The sequence below is a fragment of the Melanostigma gelatinosum genome (assembly GCF_949748355.1).
Source record: "Melanostigma gelatinosum genome assembly, chromosome: 13".
Classification (NCBI taxonomy): domain Eukaryota; kingdom Metazoa; phylum Chordata; class Actinopteri; order Perciformes; family Zoarcidae; genus Melanostigma; species Melanostigma gelatinosum.
The window spans coordinates 5801623-5820319 of record NC_136646.1 but is presented as its reverse complement, the minus strand read 5'-3'; the positions used below and the strand labels follow the sequence as shown (position 1 = coordinate 5820319).

Here is an 18697-nt window from a genome sequence, read left to right as displayed (position 1 = left end):
TATAAACCTGAACCAGCCCTAACTATAAACCTGAACCAGCCCTAACTATAGACCTGAACCAGGGGTAACTATAGACCTGAGCCAGCCCTAACTATAAACCTGAGTCAGCACTAACTATAAACATGAACCAGCCGTAACTATAAACATGAACCAGCCGTAACTCTAAACCTGAACCAGTCCTAACTATAAACCTGAACCAGCACTAACTATAAACATGAACCAGCCGTAACTATAAACATGAACCAGCCGTAACTCTAAACCTGAACCAGCCCTAACTATAAACCTGAACCAGCCCTAACTATAAACCTGAACCAGCCCTAACTATAAACCTGAACCAGCCCTAACTATAAACCTGAACCAGCACTAACTATAAACCTGAACCAGCCCTGACTATAAACCTGAGCCAGCACTAACTATAAACATGAACCAGCCCTAACTATAGACCTGAACCAGGGATAACTATAAACATGAGCCAGCCCTAACTATAAACCTGAGCCAGCCCTAACTATAGACCTGAACCAGGGGTAACTATAGACCTGAACCAGGGGTAACTATAGACCTGAACCAGCCCTAACTATAAACCTGAACCAGGGGTAACTATAGACCTGAACCAGCCCTAACTATAAACATGAACCAGCCCTAACTATAGACCTGAACCAGGGGTAACTATAAACCTGATCCAGCCCTAACTATAAACCTGAACCAGCCCTAACTATAGACCTGAACAAGCCCTAACTATAAACCTGAACCAGCCCTAACTATAAACATGAACCAGCCCTAACTATAGACCTGAACCAGGGGTAACTATAGACCTGAACCAGCCCTAACTATAAACCTGAGCCAGCCCTAACTATAGACCTGAACCAGCCCTAACTATAGACCTGAACCAGCCCTAACTATAAACCTGAGCCAGCCCTAACTATAAACCTGAACCAGCCCTAACTATAGACCTGAACCAGCCTGCAGAAAGGTTAATACGCAAGTAATATGTTCTCTTCGTTTTCGTCGTTAAACGTGCTCCAGCAGTCTGAATCAACTGGAGTCTTAATACTTATTAGAGCAGCCAAATGAGGAATTGCAATAACCTAGCCTAGAATTAAGAAATGCATGAACTCGTTTCACAACAGGACGTCCTATAAAACAACACAGAACCAATTGACACCGAACAAAAAACTGTTACGAAAACCCTTTATTGTTCAAAACAGACAAGTAAAAGTAGATTGGCCATGACAGTGACATCGGGAAGGGAAACCGATAAACATGCAACAGGACGACACAAGCTCATCCGCTAGATACAGAGAAACATTTCAGGAACGATATAGAAAAGCTAACTAGCAGACCCGGTGCAGCTGATTCGATCCCTTCCTGTCACTGGTGAAGCAGAACACAAGGCAGTCAGGGTGCAGGACGCTACGCTCGTAACACTGATGTACATGATGAAGAAAAGAAGATGCATCCCAAAGACCACAAGTCCTAGAAAAGGAGGTTTACTGGAAATATTTTTTCTCGTGAAAACAGAGTAGAAAGGGAAGACTGAGCCCCAGTCTACACTAATGTACAGTAGTCACAGCATAAGTACAGCTACTCACGCCTCATGTGCTGGAAGTTATTCACAGCTGAGCAAACTAAAACACATCACATCGTCTGGCCTTTGTTGTACGATGTAGTTGGTCGTTTTGATATGCTTACACAACCTCCTCGCCTGTTCAGAGGAACTGGACCCTTTGGGTTTCCGTCACGTGTCACTGATGGTTCGGGGCTCATTAAAATGAGAAGAAAAGGCAAATTTGTTTAAAAACATCATCAAGATAAAATGAATGGATCCATTCCAATATAATTTCTCTCTTCATGGTCGGTACCAGCAGCAAAAGGCCACCCAAAGCAAAAAGGGATCTGAACCAGCAACCTCTTGGTCTGGAAGCTACTATGCTAGTTTTAATACAGTATACACAACACATGAACATTAGGCAGCAGAGAGAGCACCCTCGCGTGGTAGAGTCAATCGTGCCGAGTTCAAAGTTCTATGCCGTTGTAATTATGCAAATATCAAAAGACGCGTGTTAAACATAGCGAGCCGGGCAAACTAAGGAATGCTCCGAGCGTGCCGAGAGTTCCGATTGGAGAATGTAGAAAATAAATGAGAAACCCGGGTGGCACAAAGAAGAGATTTTTACATTTTCAGTCGAGATACAGGTGGGAGGAAAGCGCGGCCGTCTCCTCTCAGGGCAGGAAAACAAACAGGTTTCCTCGGTCAGCTACCTTGGCAGCTCAACCCTAATCACGTGTGATTCTCTCTCCTCGCGCTGCCAAAGTGGCTGCTTCAATCAATTACCAGCAAAACAACGTTAACCAGCTAAATCTTTATTTCCCGCCCCTCAACACCTCCCGTCTTTGCACCTCCTCCACCTCCACTCATCTAGTCCTTTTTCTCCTCCTCCTTCTTCTCCTCCTCCTCTGTGGGGTAAGAGTGCCAGGTGAGGCGCTCCTCGTAGAAAGAGATCACCACCTGGGGACATTTGACGTTGGCCTCCTTGGCGGGGACCAGGTCAGCCTCGTCAGAGTTCTTCCTGTTCATTTGAATTCAAGAAGAAAAGTAGAAAAAGGAAGAGAGGAGGAGGAGGGAGACAGAAGCCAGAAGGTGGAGTTGAGAAACAAGCGAGGGAGGGAAAGTAAAGGGAGGAAGAGCAAAAGAGAGAACAGTGTTAAGACAATGGCCCCTCCTCATCTATTTCCTCCAGCAATAAACAGACTGAGGGTGTGATCGAGCAGAGCGATGCCAACACAGCACGGCTTACGGTAGAAACAGCTCGCGCTACGCAGCATCATACTACATCGATATCAACGTTATTGTCTGATTCTGTTGGACATACCTTAAGAAGTCACTGCACTGCCCCGCCCTAGTGGCTACATCAGATCCTCTGCGAGTATGGCCACTGAGGCTCGACCAGTTGGGAACCACTACACACAGGTGAAGTCCTTCTAGAGCTTCAAGAGCTCTTAAAGCAGTGATTCACAACAAACAAACACAGAAACATGTTCATTTAAGAAACCATGTCTGGTAGCAGTGATTGGGTGAGAGAGGGAGAAACCACACCTCTGGCAGAGCGATCGTTACCAGTCAGTGACTAGCTTGTGTTGCGTTTGGTTGGCTCACTGGCTAGCCTGGTCTAGTTTGTCTTTGTGTGGACGGGGACAGACAGAAGGGGGGAGGGAGGAGCCCAGATTTTCTCTAATCTCTTACTTGACAAAAGACAAGTAAGAGAACATAGAGATACATTTTTCCACAACGGTTGATGCTAACATCAAGCTAGCAGCTAGCGTGGCTGGGCCCTGTGAGGAAGCATCGCTAGCCTCCAGCAGGACGTCCGTCGACTCTCCAACGGTCTGAGTGTAGAGGACGCTCGCTTGTGAAACAACCGTATCCAATACTCTCGTATCGATTTTACGACATGTCCGTTATTCTTTACACCCCTACCGGTTCAGCCGGGAGATATTAATTGTTCATTTATCAAATCATTAATGCGGTCATCACTTTATTGTTGCACCTGATAAAGGATGAGCTCATTCCAACTACTTAAAATAGACTCAGTAATCATATGCTCGTGAACACATCAGTTTATAAGTATATATATATTATTGTGTTGAGAATCTGAATCTGCAAAGCAGCCTCACTCACTAACACGGTTAAAAGTTAAAGTTAAAAGTACAACATCTCCCTCAGAGATGTAGTGGAGCAGAAGTACAGCAGCAGCACAAGTTCCCCAGAGCTGAAATGTACTTTGGTACATTCCACCACTGCCAGAGCACAGAGCTGAATGCAGCAGTGCAACGCTCTTCATGGAGCCAGCCTCTTCCTTTTGCTCTCAAAGTGCACCGGACTGGTGCATCCATCTTTAAAATGTAGAAAAACAAAGGCTCACCACTTCATGAGGAACATGAGCTCTCCACTGGAGTCCGTCGCTCCGATGATCCTCTCCGGCTGCAGACCTCTGCCGAAACCTCTGGCCTTCTCCCCCTGGAGACAGGAAGTAGAACAACACAAGAGAACACATGACCCAAGAAGGAAAACAGACAGCAAGAGACAATGCTGCAATGATCCTGAAAGCACCTGTGTGTAGATTTGGTACACGATTAGTTAAAGAAATATATATTATTTAGTTTTTTTTAAGTCTTCAGTCTGGAGCAACCTTCGCTCACCTCCTCTTTCTTCTTCTTGCTCCCTCGCTCCTCCGAGTCTCCCGAGGTCTCACTGACGAATTTCCTCTTGCCCTCCTTCTTCTTCTCCTCCTTCTCTTTGTGCTTCTGCATGTACTCTGCGATGAGGTCGGGGCAGTCCAGGTTGTCCTGCGGCTCCCATGTGTTGTCCTCCCTGGAGAGGTGGGTGCAGACCGAGTGAACGAACGGAAGAGGTTTTAGTTCAATGAATTCACCCACTCAATTAACAATTCTTTCTGTCTCTCTTTTTAGTAAATGCAATTTTCTGAGGTTATTTGCAGGGCTGTAACTTAATGGTGAAACTCTAAACGTTGGACTTTGAGAAGATGATGCTGTATGTGGACATTATTCACCACTGTGAACGAAGGTCTCAGGGCCGAGAACACAAAGTATGACCGTACTTTCCGGCATATAAGCCGCTACTTTTCCCCCACACTTTGAGACTGCGGCTTTTACACCGGTGCGGCTAATGTATGGATTTTTCCGTAGCTTTGCGCCGCCAACACATTTAACATAAATATGGATGAAGTACCTTTGACCTATCTCTCACTAGGACTGTTAACAAAAAAGGTTGAACGACAAGATGCTTTTAACAGTACTAAAGTTGTCTTCTTCTCTGAACATCATAACATGTCCGACTCGCTAGCTTCTAAGCTAATTTTAACATTACCGCCAATGGGAAAATGCTAACCGCGATTAGCGTTAGCTAATATAATATATCTTCGTACATCTTTTCATGCTTCATGCAGACATACTTACTGACGAAGGTCTCTCAAGGCTACTGAACGGAAGAAGTAAAACGAAGCAGTGTGTCTTCTCATTAGAATCTAAAAGCAACGAGGCAGAGTCGCTGACTCTGTGCTGCTGTTTTCCCTCCAATTTGCCTGTCACCTGATCCAGCTCACTTGTGCGCTGTGTCTGTTTCTCCGCACACCCTTTTTTCTAGTTTCAATTGAACTAGTAGTACGATGTCAGCCAAGACATACTAGACCTCTTAGGTTTTTGCGTTCCTGGCTCGTTTGTTAGCCCTGGGCTCTGAAGATAAACTAACGCCACGGAGACTACAGATATAGAGGGTCACACGTCAAACTGAAAACCACCGTCTGTGAATCAGCTTCCACCTTTGCTAACACCTGGACAAGGCAGTGGACTACGGGCTGGAGCCCAATTGTCCACCAGATCTGCTATGGCTTCACTCACCTCTCCATCCGACTGTGTCAGCTGCGCCCGCCTGGTGGATAAAATCACAGAGCTGGAAGGAAGAATATCCACGCTCTACAGGATCCAGTATGCCGAGAACCTCATGGACACCATCATCTTCGGTCCATCACAAACCGACACAGCCAGCGACCGTGTGCATGATTCCATCGCTTCCAGTCCTGCTGCCGCGGCACCTCCTCCGGTTGCAGCTCCTGAGGCTTCCTGGCTACGGCTCGGAGCTAAGCCGAAAGCCCTGGTCAGCCCCACTCCATCACATCACGAGCCCTGGTCCCTGGTCTGTCCTCGCAGCAGCCGGAGAGGGAGACATCACTCTCCTACACCCCATAACTTCGATGTCCAGCTGAAGAATGGATATGACGCCCTTGCCCTGCACGACTTCCCTCCTCTGGCTAGGGACTCCCAGCTTCCTACACCATCCCAGCTGCCGCCTCGTGGGACCCACAGCCCCGGGTCCCCCGACATCCCTACGCCAGTCATTCCTGAGCCCTCCCCTCGCCCCAGGACACGCCGCTCCATACCGTGCTTTACACCAGCACCGCGGCAAGCTTCGGTCGCCCGTTCTCAGTCCTTGCTCGTCTTCTCCGCCACCACTGGTTGAATCCTCGCCTCCATCCACGCGTATTGCACGCGCAGTGTTGCCGCCTCGTCCCCTCTTCGCCCCGACGACGCTGATAGTCGGGGACTCAATAATCAGGAACACCCGTTTCTTCAACGCGGAGACACACTGTTTCCCCGGAGCAATGGCTCAAGACATCCTGCTGACACTGCCTGGTCTGCTGCGCGTCCTCCCGTCTTCCATTCGGCGAATTATCGTTCATGTGGGAATTAACGATACAGCCCTCCACCAGTCTGAGTTGACCAAGATGGATTTTACAAATCTTTTAAGCTTTTTAAACAGCTGTGGACTGTCTGTTTTTATCAGTGGTCCAAGTCCAACACTCGGCCGTGGATCACAGCGGTTCAGCAGAGTCCTCAGCCTCCACACCGGGCTCCAGGCCGCCTGCAGGACCAACAACGTGAGCTTCATTGACAATTTGAATCTGTTTTGGGACCGCTCTTCCGCTTTTAAGAACAATGGTATTCATTTTAACAAGCTGGGTAGCCGCCTGCTAGCGGCTAATTTACAGCATGCTGTTCACTCCCATTCACATGATTGACTGTTTACACCTGGATCCCGTCCGCTGTCACTCTTCCTCTACGATCATTCATCAGCCGCATTCGTCCCCTACAAGCAACACTAGCTCCCCCTGGCAGCATGGAGGGTCTCCTACTACTCTTTCCACAGCCTCTACCGTAACTTCCACTCCACGACCCATGTGCATTCCCGTGAGAATCACAGACTCGCGCTCACGCCCTAGTTATGGTCGCGTTCGAGGTGCTGCACGAGTGATCCGTCCTATTACACATACCCCCAAAGCTTCCTGTGCTGATGACGACACAGTGCCTTCCCCCATCAAAATGTGTCCAATTAATGCACGCTCTGTAACAAACAAGGCTCACATTTTAAATGACTTGTTCACAAGTCATAATTTGGCTTTTTTATTTCTGACCGAGACCTCGCAACGGAATATGGAATGCATCCATTTCAATGAACTCTGCCCTGTGGACTGTTCTTATGTTGGGACACCGCGTCTGACAGGCCGCGGTGGAGGCCTCGCCGTGGTCTGGAAGAATCAGTTTTCCTGCCACTTGGGGAGCACAGAATCCTATGTTACTTTTGAGCTGCAGCTCACTAAAGTGGGCCGACTAAAGCCATTTTTCTGTTTTTTAATCTACCGACCTCCATGTCCTGCAGGTCAGTTTTTATCAGAGATCACAGACTTTCTGACTCTATTATCAAGCTAGACAAAGTGCTTCTGGTTGGTGATTTTAATCTGCATGTCAATGATACCACAGACTGTATAGCTACTGAGTTTCTCAATGTTACTGAATCTTTTAATTTCACGCAACATGTTTCTGGCGCCACTCACAGGGGTGGTCACACCTTGGACCTTGTGTTCTCTCTGGGTCTTGATATTGATAATACCCGTTGTGAGGACCTATTGATCAGTGACCATGAATGTATTTTCTTTGATCTTTCTGTCAATGCTGACCCCTTGTGTCTGAAACAAACATTCCACTCACGCATTATTACTCAGAGTACAGCTGATCATTTCTCTGTGCACTTCTGCTGTGATATTAACATATATTAACTCAATGATGTTAAACTCTTGATACAGTCATTTAATGAACATTGCACCACTTTGCTGGATAAAGTGGCACCTCTTAAGGAAAGGACCAGGGCTGCCTATAACACTACTCCGTGGATGACAGACGCTGTGTGCAGCCTGAGACAGAAGTGTCGCAGGACAGAGCGGCTCTGGAAAGCTACTGGGCTAGAAGTGCATCGCTCATATCTCAAAGACCTCAGAGTTTCTTTTAATACTGGAGTAAAGGAAGCTAGAACTGCTTATTTTGCCAACCTAATCTCTTCTTCAAAGAGAAATCCCAAGATTCTGTTTGACACAATTAAGAGAATTGTTTCACCGTCTGTCTCTACATTACCATGCTGTTCTGTTGACGATTGCAACAAATTCCTTATCTATTTTATTGATAAGGTAACAGGTATTAGGTCTGGCATTCAGCCTGGGATCTGTTCATCTACATGTAGCTCCTCGCAATCTCCTGCTGTTCTGGACTCTTTCCAGCCTATCAGCCTTCAAGACCTGATGGACTTAATTAACAAAACAAAGCCATCAACTTGCCCTCTGGATATAATACCATCCTCTCTATTTAAGAAAGTTCTGCTAACTATTGGCCCTGCAGTAACATCTATTGTCAATTCCTCATTGTCTACAGGAATTGTCCCTTCCTATTTCAAACATGCCACTATCCAGCCCATATTAAAGAAACCTAACTTAGATCCAGCTTTGCCCATGAACTACAGGCCCATATCAAAACTGCCTTTCCTGTCCAAACTTTTAGAGAAAGTGGTGGCCAAACAACTGACTGCTGCACTGGAGAGGCACAACATGTACGACAAGTTCCAGTCTGGGTTTCGTAAGCAACACTCTACTGAAACCGCTCTCCTGAGGGTTTCAAATGACATTCTCATGTGTGCTGATGCAGGTGACTGCTCTGTGTTAGTTCTTCTGGACCTCAGTTCTGCATTTGACACTATAGACCAGGGATTCCCAAAGTGGGGTGCGCGCACCCCTGGGGGTGCGCGAGCTGCCTCTAGGGGGTGCGCGAGAGGAAAAGTGTAATGGCGGTCTGATGGTGTAATAATATTAAATATTAAAAAAAAATGTAATTTTAATTTAAAAACTGTCAGGTGGGACATCTGAAGCTATCAGTCGTAAAAGAGGAGAGGGACAGAGAGAGAGAGAGGAATCGGAGGCGAGGGGAACGGAGAGGTGCGTTGGGGAGAGACCGGGAGAAGAAATCGAGCCAGAGTCAGAGGAAGATGAGACGGCGCAGACTGGGAAAAAAAGAGGAAATATGATGAAAAGTCTCTGTGTCTGGGCTTCACTTGGATTGGCAACGCAGATTCCCCAAAGCCACAGTGCGTGGTGTGCAGTGAGGTTCTGGCTAACAGTCTGAAGCTCTTATTTACGTCGCCACCTGAACACCAAGCATGCCAGTGCAAGTCAAAAGCCCCTTACATATTTTAATATCGAAATTGGAGGAGTTACAAAACAGCCAAAAACAACTGGAGTCTCATTCATGTGTTGGTCTATAAATGACGCACTACAGGCTTCATATCTGGTTACAGAATAGCGAGAAAGGGGCTACCGCACACAATCGCCGAAGACGTGAGCTTGCCAGCTGCCAGAGAGATGGTGGAATGTATGATTGGGGAGAAAGAAGCAAAAAAGTTGTGCATGATCCCGGTGTCCAACAACACTGTGTCGCGCCGCATCGATGCTTTGTCCGAAGACATCCTGGCTACATTAGTCGCTCATTAATTGTAAATTAAATGTGATAATCTGCCTCTGAGCCTGTGCGTGTGTGCTCGCATCCGTATTGCTCTTTAAAAGTGACGCCTTGTGTCACTGAAAGTTATTGAAACTTTGTTGCAGTGTTTCAGGGCGTTTTCACACCTTCAGTTCGTTTGCTTTGTTGCAGTTGCTCCTTTGTTCGGTTTGTGTTCACACTGCAACATTTAACAGCGGACTAAATCTTGTAAACAAATGCCACGCGCGAGCAAACTGTTCTCTCATTGGTCCGATTCTTATGCGGCTATGAAGGCTTAAAAGGCTCTGTTGCTTCTTTTTTTTTTTTTTTTTTATTAAGGGGGGGGGGGGGGGGTGCGCGAACCCGGTCGGGATGTAGAAGGGGGTGCGCGGCCTAAAAGGTTTGGGAACCGCTGCTATAGACCATGACATCCTGATTAAGAGGCTTCATGATTGGGTGGGCATATCTGGCATAGCGTTAGACTGGTTTACATCTCACCTCAATGACAGAAGTTTCAATGTCTCTGTGGGTGATTTGTGTCTGTTACCTCTCCACTGTCTTGCTGCTAGCACAACGAGCTCCAATAACAGCTGATTCCTCCGCAGACTTTTACAGTACAGTAAAAGTCTGCATTTCTGTGGAGGAATCAGCTGTTGTTGGAGCTCATTGTGCTAGCAGCAACTGGCCAAGCCAGTTAGCCGTAAATGCTATTCAGAGCTACGAGCAACAACAGTTATTGCCTCGTTGCTTTTAGATTCTAATGAGAAGACACGCTGATTTGTTTTACTTCTTCCGTTCAGTAGCCTTGAGAGACCTTAGTCTGTAAGTATGTCTGCATGAAGCATGAAAAGATGTACGAAGATATATTACCGTTATATTCGCGGTTTGCATTTCCCCATTGGCTGTAATGTTAAAATTAGCTTAGAAGCTAGCGAGTCGGACATGTTATGATGTTCAGAGAAGACAACTTTAGTACTGTTAAAAGCATCTTGCTGTTCAACGGGGACACCTGCGGCTTATAGACCAGTGCGGCTTATCTATGTACACATTAGGGCTGGGCGATAAATCGATTTAATCGATTAATTCGAATGTGTGCTTTAAGGCGATGTGTTTTATTGAAAACATTATTTATTTTAGGCCATATCGCCCAGCCCTAGTACACATTATATTTTCTTTTAAAAATGAGCAGGTGCGGCCTATCGCCTGGAAAGTACGGTATTCGACTCATACTCACTCTGAGAAGCCCTTCCATTTCAGCAGAAACTCTACTCTGCCCTTCACCACCCGGCGGTCCAACACTTTCTCCACCACATACTCCTCCTCTTCCTCCTCCTCGGGTGCTGCAGCACTCGCTGCTGCTGCACCCGCTGCTGGTGGTGCCGCTGTGGCGGCTGCTGCTGCTGCTTGTGGTGCTGCTGCTGTTGCTGGCGGTGTTGCGTCTGCTGCTGCTGCAGGTGCAGCAGGCGGATCCTCCTCCTCGGCCTTCTTGCCCTTCTTTCCTGCTACGGTCGCCAGCTTGACGTCTGCTGGGGGCGCCTCTGGTGGACCCAAGAGGAAGCAGGCAGAGACAATGAAGATGAAGAAAGGTTAGAACAGCTATAAAGAGCTGAAGTACAGTTTGAAGTGGAGCCACAAGCTGCATGTACAGCGACGAGCAGGCCAAATCAAATGGTTTACAGGATATTAAACATTTGTTTCCGTATAATGCATGTAACACCTGACTTATTTCTTTACAGGGTTTGGACAAAGGCGTTACAGTCGTCGATGAATATGCAATATGAGTTTACAGATAGTTACACTCCCTCCTCGTCATAGTGGAGGTTGCTTTATGGCTTTTTGCCAGCTACACCTACAGTCTATGGCCGTGTTTCTGGGTCTCGTTGTCTTTTGGATTCTTTACAGTGCATTTGTCATAAACGCCTCTGTTCATGCTCGGAGCCTCTGCGGCGCGAGTATGAACAGAGCTCAAGGCCCCGATCACAGAGACGCGTCGCAGCAGACGCGGTCGCTTCACAAACACCCTGTGGAAAAGGGAGTTGGGAAAAACAGCTGTTGAGCTGGTGGAGCGCGACCGGGCGATCAAATGTAAATAATGGGAGAAAGACAGATTCAATGCAGATCTTCATCTCTGGCTCTGCTGTTGAATGAGGATGGGGAGCATTTTATAGTTCATTGTAATTAGGGCTGCAACTAACGATTATTTTAACCATCGATTAATTGGGTGATTATTTTTTCGATTAATCGGACAAACAAAAACTAAAAAGCATTAATTTCCAACCCTTTATTCAAAAACAGAAGTGATCTTGATCTGCTTTTAACCTCTAAAGTCAGTCATGTATGTTTTCTTTTCGTGTTTATTTTTTTCTTACTGTTATGTCGTAGATTTTGTTCTTATTATAAATGCTTCGATTGTTTCTGTTTTTAACATGTAAAGTGTCTTTGAGTGCCTTTTAAAGCGCTACATAAATAAAATGCATTATTATTATTATCTTCAGAAAGTGCACAAACAGGTTGCTCCTTGAACATCCCTGAGCTGTTAAAGTAATAATTAAAAAACAAATGGACGAACACAAAAAACATACACATGTGCACAAAAACATGGATATTTTTTCTTGTTTAAAGGGACCTGAGCTGTCAGAACAATAAATAATTTATAAAAAATAAAGGAAAATACAAATCAGAAAACAGGATTTGTTTGAACGTCAGAACTTGTTCTCTACACTACACGCACAAACTGAATCATCACCGTGGTGCTCCCGTGCCATATCATGTCGCTTTTGCATATCTTGCAATGAACACACTTTTTAAATGTATTAAGTGTGAAATGCTCCCACACCTTGGCCGACTTAGGTCGTACTGATTTCTCTGCCTCCGCCATGTTTCAGAACAACGTTACGGGTCCGATGGTCTTTCCTCTGTTGTAAATTGTTTGATCGCATGTTTACTTTTATTGTGAAGAGCATGAAAACGGAAGTGATTTTACTGTGAAGAGACAGGAAGTAGCATGATGCATGCAATGTGCTACGATACGACAACAATGATAACGATAAGTGAAAACCTAACGTATATGTCGGGTGCAAGAACGTGGTCTGTTCACTAACAGTTGTTAAACTGCAGTTTTCAGGAAGTAAAGTGTTCCGTTCAAAACCAGACGTGTCTTGGTCGTCATTAGAAGCTCCACTTCACAACAACAACTGCTGTGCTCCGCTCTTTTTTCCCCCTTTTTTCCCCTCAAACATCTCCACGACTTATTGAGTGGCGTAATAATCGCACGACACAACGAATCGATAATGAAATTTGATAATCGATAATGAAAACTATTTTAACAATCGATTGTTATCGATTTTATCGATTCGTTGTTGCAGCCCTAATTGTAATTAAAAAAACACTAATATCAACCTTCTGTCCATTCCTACCACATCTAGGTAATGGTAAAGAAGCTGAAAGCAGAGCATGCAGGGAAAGAAAAGGGGGAGGGGGTGGCCAGATTAGAGTAGAGCTCTTCAATGGACTGTGAGGGCCTTTAACTATTAAGTCTGGAGTGTGTCTGCAGAGCGGTTCAACACCAGCAGCCATTTTGGCAGGTAGAACAACCGAGGAGTGGGATCTCTGCTGTCTAAAACGCCGTCTGTCCTGCTGTTACTACGGCCATGTCTGGGCTCGTCACGCCCCTTTGACTCACTCAGGAGGTCGCATCCTCCGTGGCGTTTAGCAAGCAAGCGTTTATGGGAAAGGGTGTCCGTAAAGGCCCCGCAAACGGAAATATTGACATCACTCATGTCATCTCCAGTGGTTCTCAAACTCTGTGACGTTAACGTTAAAATATATGTCGTCCGAGGGGTCAGGACATTTCTACGCCTTGGAGTCTAAATTCTGGAAACATGCAACGACGCGTAACCAAGCCGTGTTATCGGAATTAATGAAAAAAACTCATTCAAACACTTTTTGTGTGAATTGTCTATTGGAGATTAAACATAGCCTCTATAGACATTTCAATACATTCAGTATTAAAACACATTCTACCACCAGTTCCCAAATCTAACACTTTAAAGTTTCTTTAAAATTTTATTTATTTATCACCACTCTTCACATCGGCGTTGGGCCCGAAAAGTGGAAAACACGGACGGCATCACAGAAGCTGATGACAAAAGAATGAAATCGGCTGTATATACCGGATCTGCCGAAATGTGGATACAATTTATGGAAATGAGTGTTTGACTTGTGCCCATATAAACGTTTCTCAGCACCTAAGCAGACTGAACAAATTACTAATATCATAATGACGCTGCTATGTTCAGGTTTCGTTTATGGGCCCGCCGCTCAGCTCCTGCTCCACTCAGTCATACCGAAGGCCGTCTGAGACGACTAGTGTAGTTCACACCACACGATCTAACGCCGATTCTCCACTAAGAGAAGATTCAGGAGCCCCATATCAGTGCCAAATATATGTTTGCTCGATGTTCAAAGTTGCGTCACCGAGCAGGCTAATGTCTGACCAATCGGGGAGCTACAGCCAATGAGAAAATACGCCTGTCATTTCCTTCTTACAAAACAATGAACTTTTCATGAAAACTAAATGATGACTGGTACACTTGAATGCTAATTCCTGTTCATTTTGAAGATTTTGTTCCAAGTTGCTGGTGTACAATTTATTAATTTAACACTAAATAACAAAACAGTAATCATTTCTTTGTTACATTTTGTTTCACAAAGATAGGAGAGAAATCTTTAAGTCAGGCCTGAGATTTCCTTACACACAAAAGAACCCAGATCCTGGTCACTTCCACAGCTGATTAATTAAAATCTGGTATTGGATCTGATCTATGCATCGGCAGACACCCAATGCTAGCGGTGTAATGGATCAGTGTCCATCTGTGATCCGTACAGAACCAACAGGAGAGCTTCATTTTCATTTGAATTGTGTGTTTTATGAAGAAAAGAAAACACAATCGATGACTATAACAGAGTAAAAAGATAACATTTTAAATTTTTGATGGTTTACTGACTTCAGAGCGGTTGAAATGATTTTTGGGACGGTGGCACAAAATAAACAAACAGTCTGGAGCCTTTCAGACCAGCTGGTGTAATCAAACAACAAAGATCTGTATCCGCCAATATGGATCATCATTCATCTGCAATTAGTATCTGCAGGAAAAAAGAACGTGATCAGGGATCTCTAAAAGTTATATTTGCTCCCTTTTTTTCTTTTGTGCCGATCCGATCCGAAGCATGAGCTGTACGATCCATTGCACCAAAAGCATAGGTGTCGCTATCGGGACTGAAGCAGTCGGATCGGTGCATCCTGAGCTTTAACCTCAGCTAAACACACGGTTTTAAATGTTTGCTGCAGAATGAATATAGAGATTGATATGAGCAATAACGTAATGTACAGCGCAATACAGGGCAGGTCGTTTTTTATACCATGGAGATATAATAAAAACATTTTGATTTCATATATAGCAACTCTATTTTCAGAATATGACTTCAATCATGACTTATCAGAGGACACAGATATGTGGGCAATGTCTTGAGTGTTTTTAACATGAGCAGAAATCTATCCATGTCCACAATCATTGAGATGAATTGGTGCCATGTACGGAGGTTACTCCCCCAAACAAAAAGACACCAACAGATTGCAGAGTGACCATGCCTACATGTGTGTCGACTCAGCAGAGAACGTTGAATGACAGAACTTTATCTACTGGAGAATATATATGTGAAAGCAATGCAGAATGGCCGCGAGCATTACATTCCATTCAATATTTGTTTATGTGTAACGCGTCACCTGGCGCGTGAATTCCATGTTTACCGAAACGTGCATACCGTCATTTCCGCTATGAATTGATTCAAAAAAGAAAAGCACGAATTAGTGCATACAAATTCAGAGTGCAAGGAGATAAGTGCTTGACGCCCACTGTGACCTGGGGGAGGATCCCCCCCTCCCCCATGTCTACCGAATAACCGTGAGCGTGATTTGCAGAGTGCACCCACAGAAGAAAAAAAACACTGCGGCAGCCGCAAATGTTACACACGTGGGCAAATGAAACAACTCCTGATGAGGGTTGCTGAGTTACAGTAAGAGCACACAAAGCCCGGCCGGTAATTGCATAAGAAAAGCGTCGAAGCCAGCATGCTGCACATCGGGCTTCTTTTTTTGTTTTTACGTCATGCTTTAGCCTCTCTCGCGCGCGCTACATTATACGGTCAGCGAATGCGAAAAAAAAGATTTCCGACTGTCGTTTATTCTGATACGGACGTAATATATTGCAATTCACCAAACGCGGGAGCGGGCAAACGAGCCAGGCGGCCCAGTCCCCCCACAAACCACAGGGCAACATGGCTGGCGCGTTTTCCCCCTCCAATAACGAGCTAACGTAACGTGAGCCTTACCTTTTCAGATAAAGCTTCGGAGCGGTTGTATGGGCTCGCGGTAGGCCCGAGGGAAAGCACCGTGATTTGAGCGTCTGCTGTAGACGAGTAGCAAAATCCGAAAACGCGCCAGCAGCGACACACAACTGCCACGAGTGTTGAGTGCGGGAATGTGTTCGGCTACTGGAAAACACAATAGCCTCGGCGTCGCTAACAACCAGCACCGATCCCGTTCTGCCCGCCAACAACACTGCCGGACGTTACGTCAGCGAATAGTTTGATTAGCAATGCACTGTGGGAGTTGAAGTCTTCTCCTTCAGTGGTCATTGGGTGGTTAGAAAACCAGCTTATTGGTGATTCTAAATGAGATTTACCAACGAACATATAAGGCTTAAGATTTTGATTTTATCGTGAATAACTGTATTTTGTGAAATTGAAAGTAATGTATTGGAACATATGTTTTTCTATTATGATTCAGTGCAGTCATATGCATGAAGGATATTTTTTTTCCTTTGGGCTACATCCATACTAAAATGATCTCCGTCAACAATGCGTTTCAGCATCGTTTTCGAAGTGATTTCTAGACCAGCGGTCCCCAAACCTTTTAGGCTGCGCACCCCCTTCTACATCCCGACCGGGTTCACGCACCCCCAGGTGTGGGGGACACCTTAAAAAAAAGAAGCAACAGAGCCTATTTACAACGCATATAAATCGGACCAATGAGAGAACAGTTTGCTCGCGCGTGGCGTTTGTTTACAATATTTAGTCCGCTGTTAAATGTTGCAGTGTGAACACAAACCGAACAAAGGGGCAACTGCAACATTGTATCATATTAATCCCTGAATCAGAACAAAGCAAACGAACTGAAGGTGTGAAAACGCCCTGAAACACTGCAACAAAGTTTCAATAACTTTCAGTGACACAAGGCTTCACTTTTAAAGAGCAATACGGATGCGAGCGCACAGGCTCAGAGGCAGATTATCACATTTCATTTACAATCAACCGAATGAGACTGCAGTTGTTTTTGGCTGTTTTGTAACTCCTCCAATTTCGATATAAACAATGTAAGGGGCTTTTGACTTGCACTGGCATGCTTGGTGTTCAGGTGGCGACGTAAATAAGAGCTTCAGACTGTTAGCCAGAACCTCACTGCACACCACGCACTGTGGCTTTGGGGAATCTGCGTTGCCAATCCAAGTGAAGCCCAGACACACATACTTTTCATCATATTTCCTCTTTTTTTCCCAGTCTGATGCTCACTCTCGTTTCCTCTTCTTTACCTCGACTCCGTGATGGGCCGATGTGCTCCCGATTTGTCTGTGCTATCCCTTCCTCCTTCCTCCGTCTCATCTTCCTCTGACTCCCGTTCGACTTCTTCTTCCCAACGCACCTCTCCGTTCCTCTCTCTCTCTCTCTCTCCTCTTTTATGACTGATGGCTTCAGATGTCCCACCTGACAGTTTCCCAGATTTTCAGCCAGTTTAGCATATTTGCATGAATGTTGCTGAATGAATGAAGTTAGCTGTTAGCTGAGGTTAGCTGCATTTAAATCTTACAAGGGGAATTTTTATAATTCATGTAACCGAGCGTCTTGGGTTCGTGTAAAAGGGCACTTATACAGTAATAACTGGAGTCGGGAGACTCTCTTTATTATTATTTCCTCCTTTGGCCAGAGGCGGGGGTTGCGCCTTCGCTATGGCAACTCTCAAGGGACATATCATCGTCAACACCAGAAGAACGACAAACACGAGACAGTCTGTTACATTCATGTTTTTATTTTGTGAAAATTATATTTAACATTAATTATTACACCATTAGACCACCATTACATTTTCCCTCTCGCGCACGCCCTAGAAGCAGCACCCCCAGGGGTGCGTGAGCTGAATCTTTGAGAATCCCTGCTCTAGACTAAAACGCCTGAAATACTCACGTACACTGGGCATACAGTAAGTATTGGTTGGTTAGTTAAAAAATACGAAAGAGTAATATAGTAGTCTTTAAGAATGAAAGGTCGTGTTTGATACTCCATCACCAAGAAGGCTCAACAGAGGATGTACTTCCTGAGGCAGCTGAAGAAATTCAACCTGCCAAAGACAATGATGGTGCATTTCTACACAGCCATCATTGAGTCCATCCTCTGCTCCTCCATCACCGTCTGGTACACTGCAGCCACAGCCAAGGACAAGGACAGACTGCAGCGCATCATCCGCTCTGCTGAGAAGGTGATCGGCTGCAATCTTGTTTGTTGTTTGTTGTTGCTGACCCCTCCCAACCTGGACATGATCTATTTGTGCCTCTTCCATCTGGCAGGAGGCTGCGGTCCATCAGAACTAAGACCACACAAACAGTTTCTTCCCGTCGGCAGTCGGGCTCATGAACAGAGCCCGGGTCCCCCACTGACTCTGTCATCCCCAGGACATTTCCTTCTGGTCTCTTTCCTTCTGGTCTCTTTCCTTCTGGTCTCTCCCCTGCACATCCCTGTCTCTCTATTTAAACACACTCGTCACTTTTAACATGTCATACACTTCACTTGGTTTACAGTCCTGTTATCTGTTTTTGTGTGCACTTCATTCCATATCCTACATTACATATCTTGTTGTACATTTCAAATATGTTTCTATTTCCTGCACTGTGCTGACTGTTTTTGATAGTTAAATGTTATTTGATCGTTCATGTTATTGTTGATTGTTGAATGTTATGCACCTTCCGCCACGACAAATTCCTTGCAGGTGAAAACTTGCTTGGCAATAAACGGTTCTGATTCTGATTCTGATTCTGATTAAGATCTTCTCTAAAATCTTCCTCTATAAACTCAAACAAACACATTTCGTATAAAGTTTTAGAAGTTATATTTTTCAGACTTAGTTACAACGCTGCCGATCTTGCTCTATCTCTCTCTCTCTCACACATCAAATCTACTTTACAGTCAACACTTACACATGAAGGTTTACTAGATT

At 45.2% G+C, this 18697-nt stretch overlaps 1 protein-coding gene across 1 annotated transcript; it reads right to left on the bottom strand.

The window, feature by feature from the left end:
- Positions 1-1171: 1171 nt before the first annotated feature.
- On the bottom strand, positions 1172-10741 carry cbx1a (chromobox homolog 1a (HP1 beta homolog Drosophila)). The gene is made up of 4 exons (XM_079282267.1): positions 10607-10741; positions 4198-4369; positions 3921-4015; positions 1172-2567 (listed from the first exon to the last, which is right to left on the bottom strand). Exons 2-4 carry the CDS (start codon positions 4306-4308, stop codon positions 2417-2419), a joined length of 357 nt encoding a protein of 118 aa, XP_079138393.1. The 5' UTR covers positions 4309-4369; positions 10607-10741; the 3' UTR covers positions 1172-2416.
- Between the last annotated feature and the right edge of the window lie 7956 nt (positions 10742-18697).

What these genes read in the sequence shown, in the direction of transcription:
- cbx1a (XM_079282267.1), bottom strand. Translation starts at nt 4,308, where the DNA reads ATGCAGAAGCACAAAGAGAAGGAGGAGAAGAAGAAGGAGGGCAAGAGG. An exon ending in GCAAGAAGAAGAAAGAGGAG is followed by an intron (nt 4,016 to 4,197) that starts GTGAGCGAAGGT and finishes TCCTGTCTCCAG; the next exon opens with GGGGAGAAGGCCAGAGGTTT. An exon ending in CTCATGTTCCTCATGAAGTG is followed by an intron (nt 2,568 to 3,920) that starts GTGAGCCTTTGT and finishes TCAAATGAACAG; the next exon opens with GAAGAACTCTGACGAGGCTG.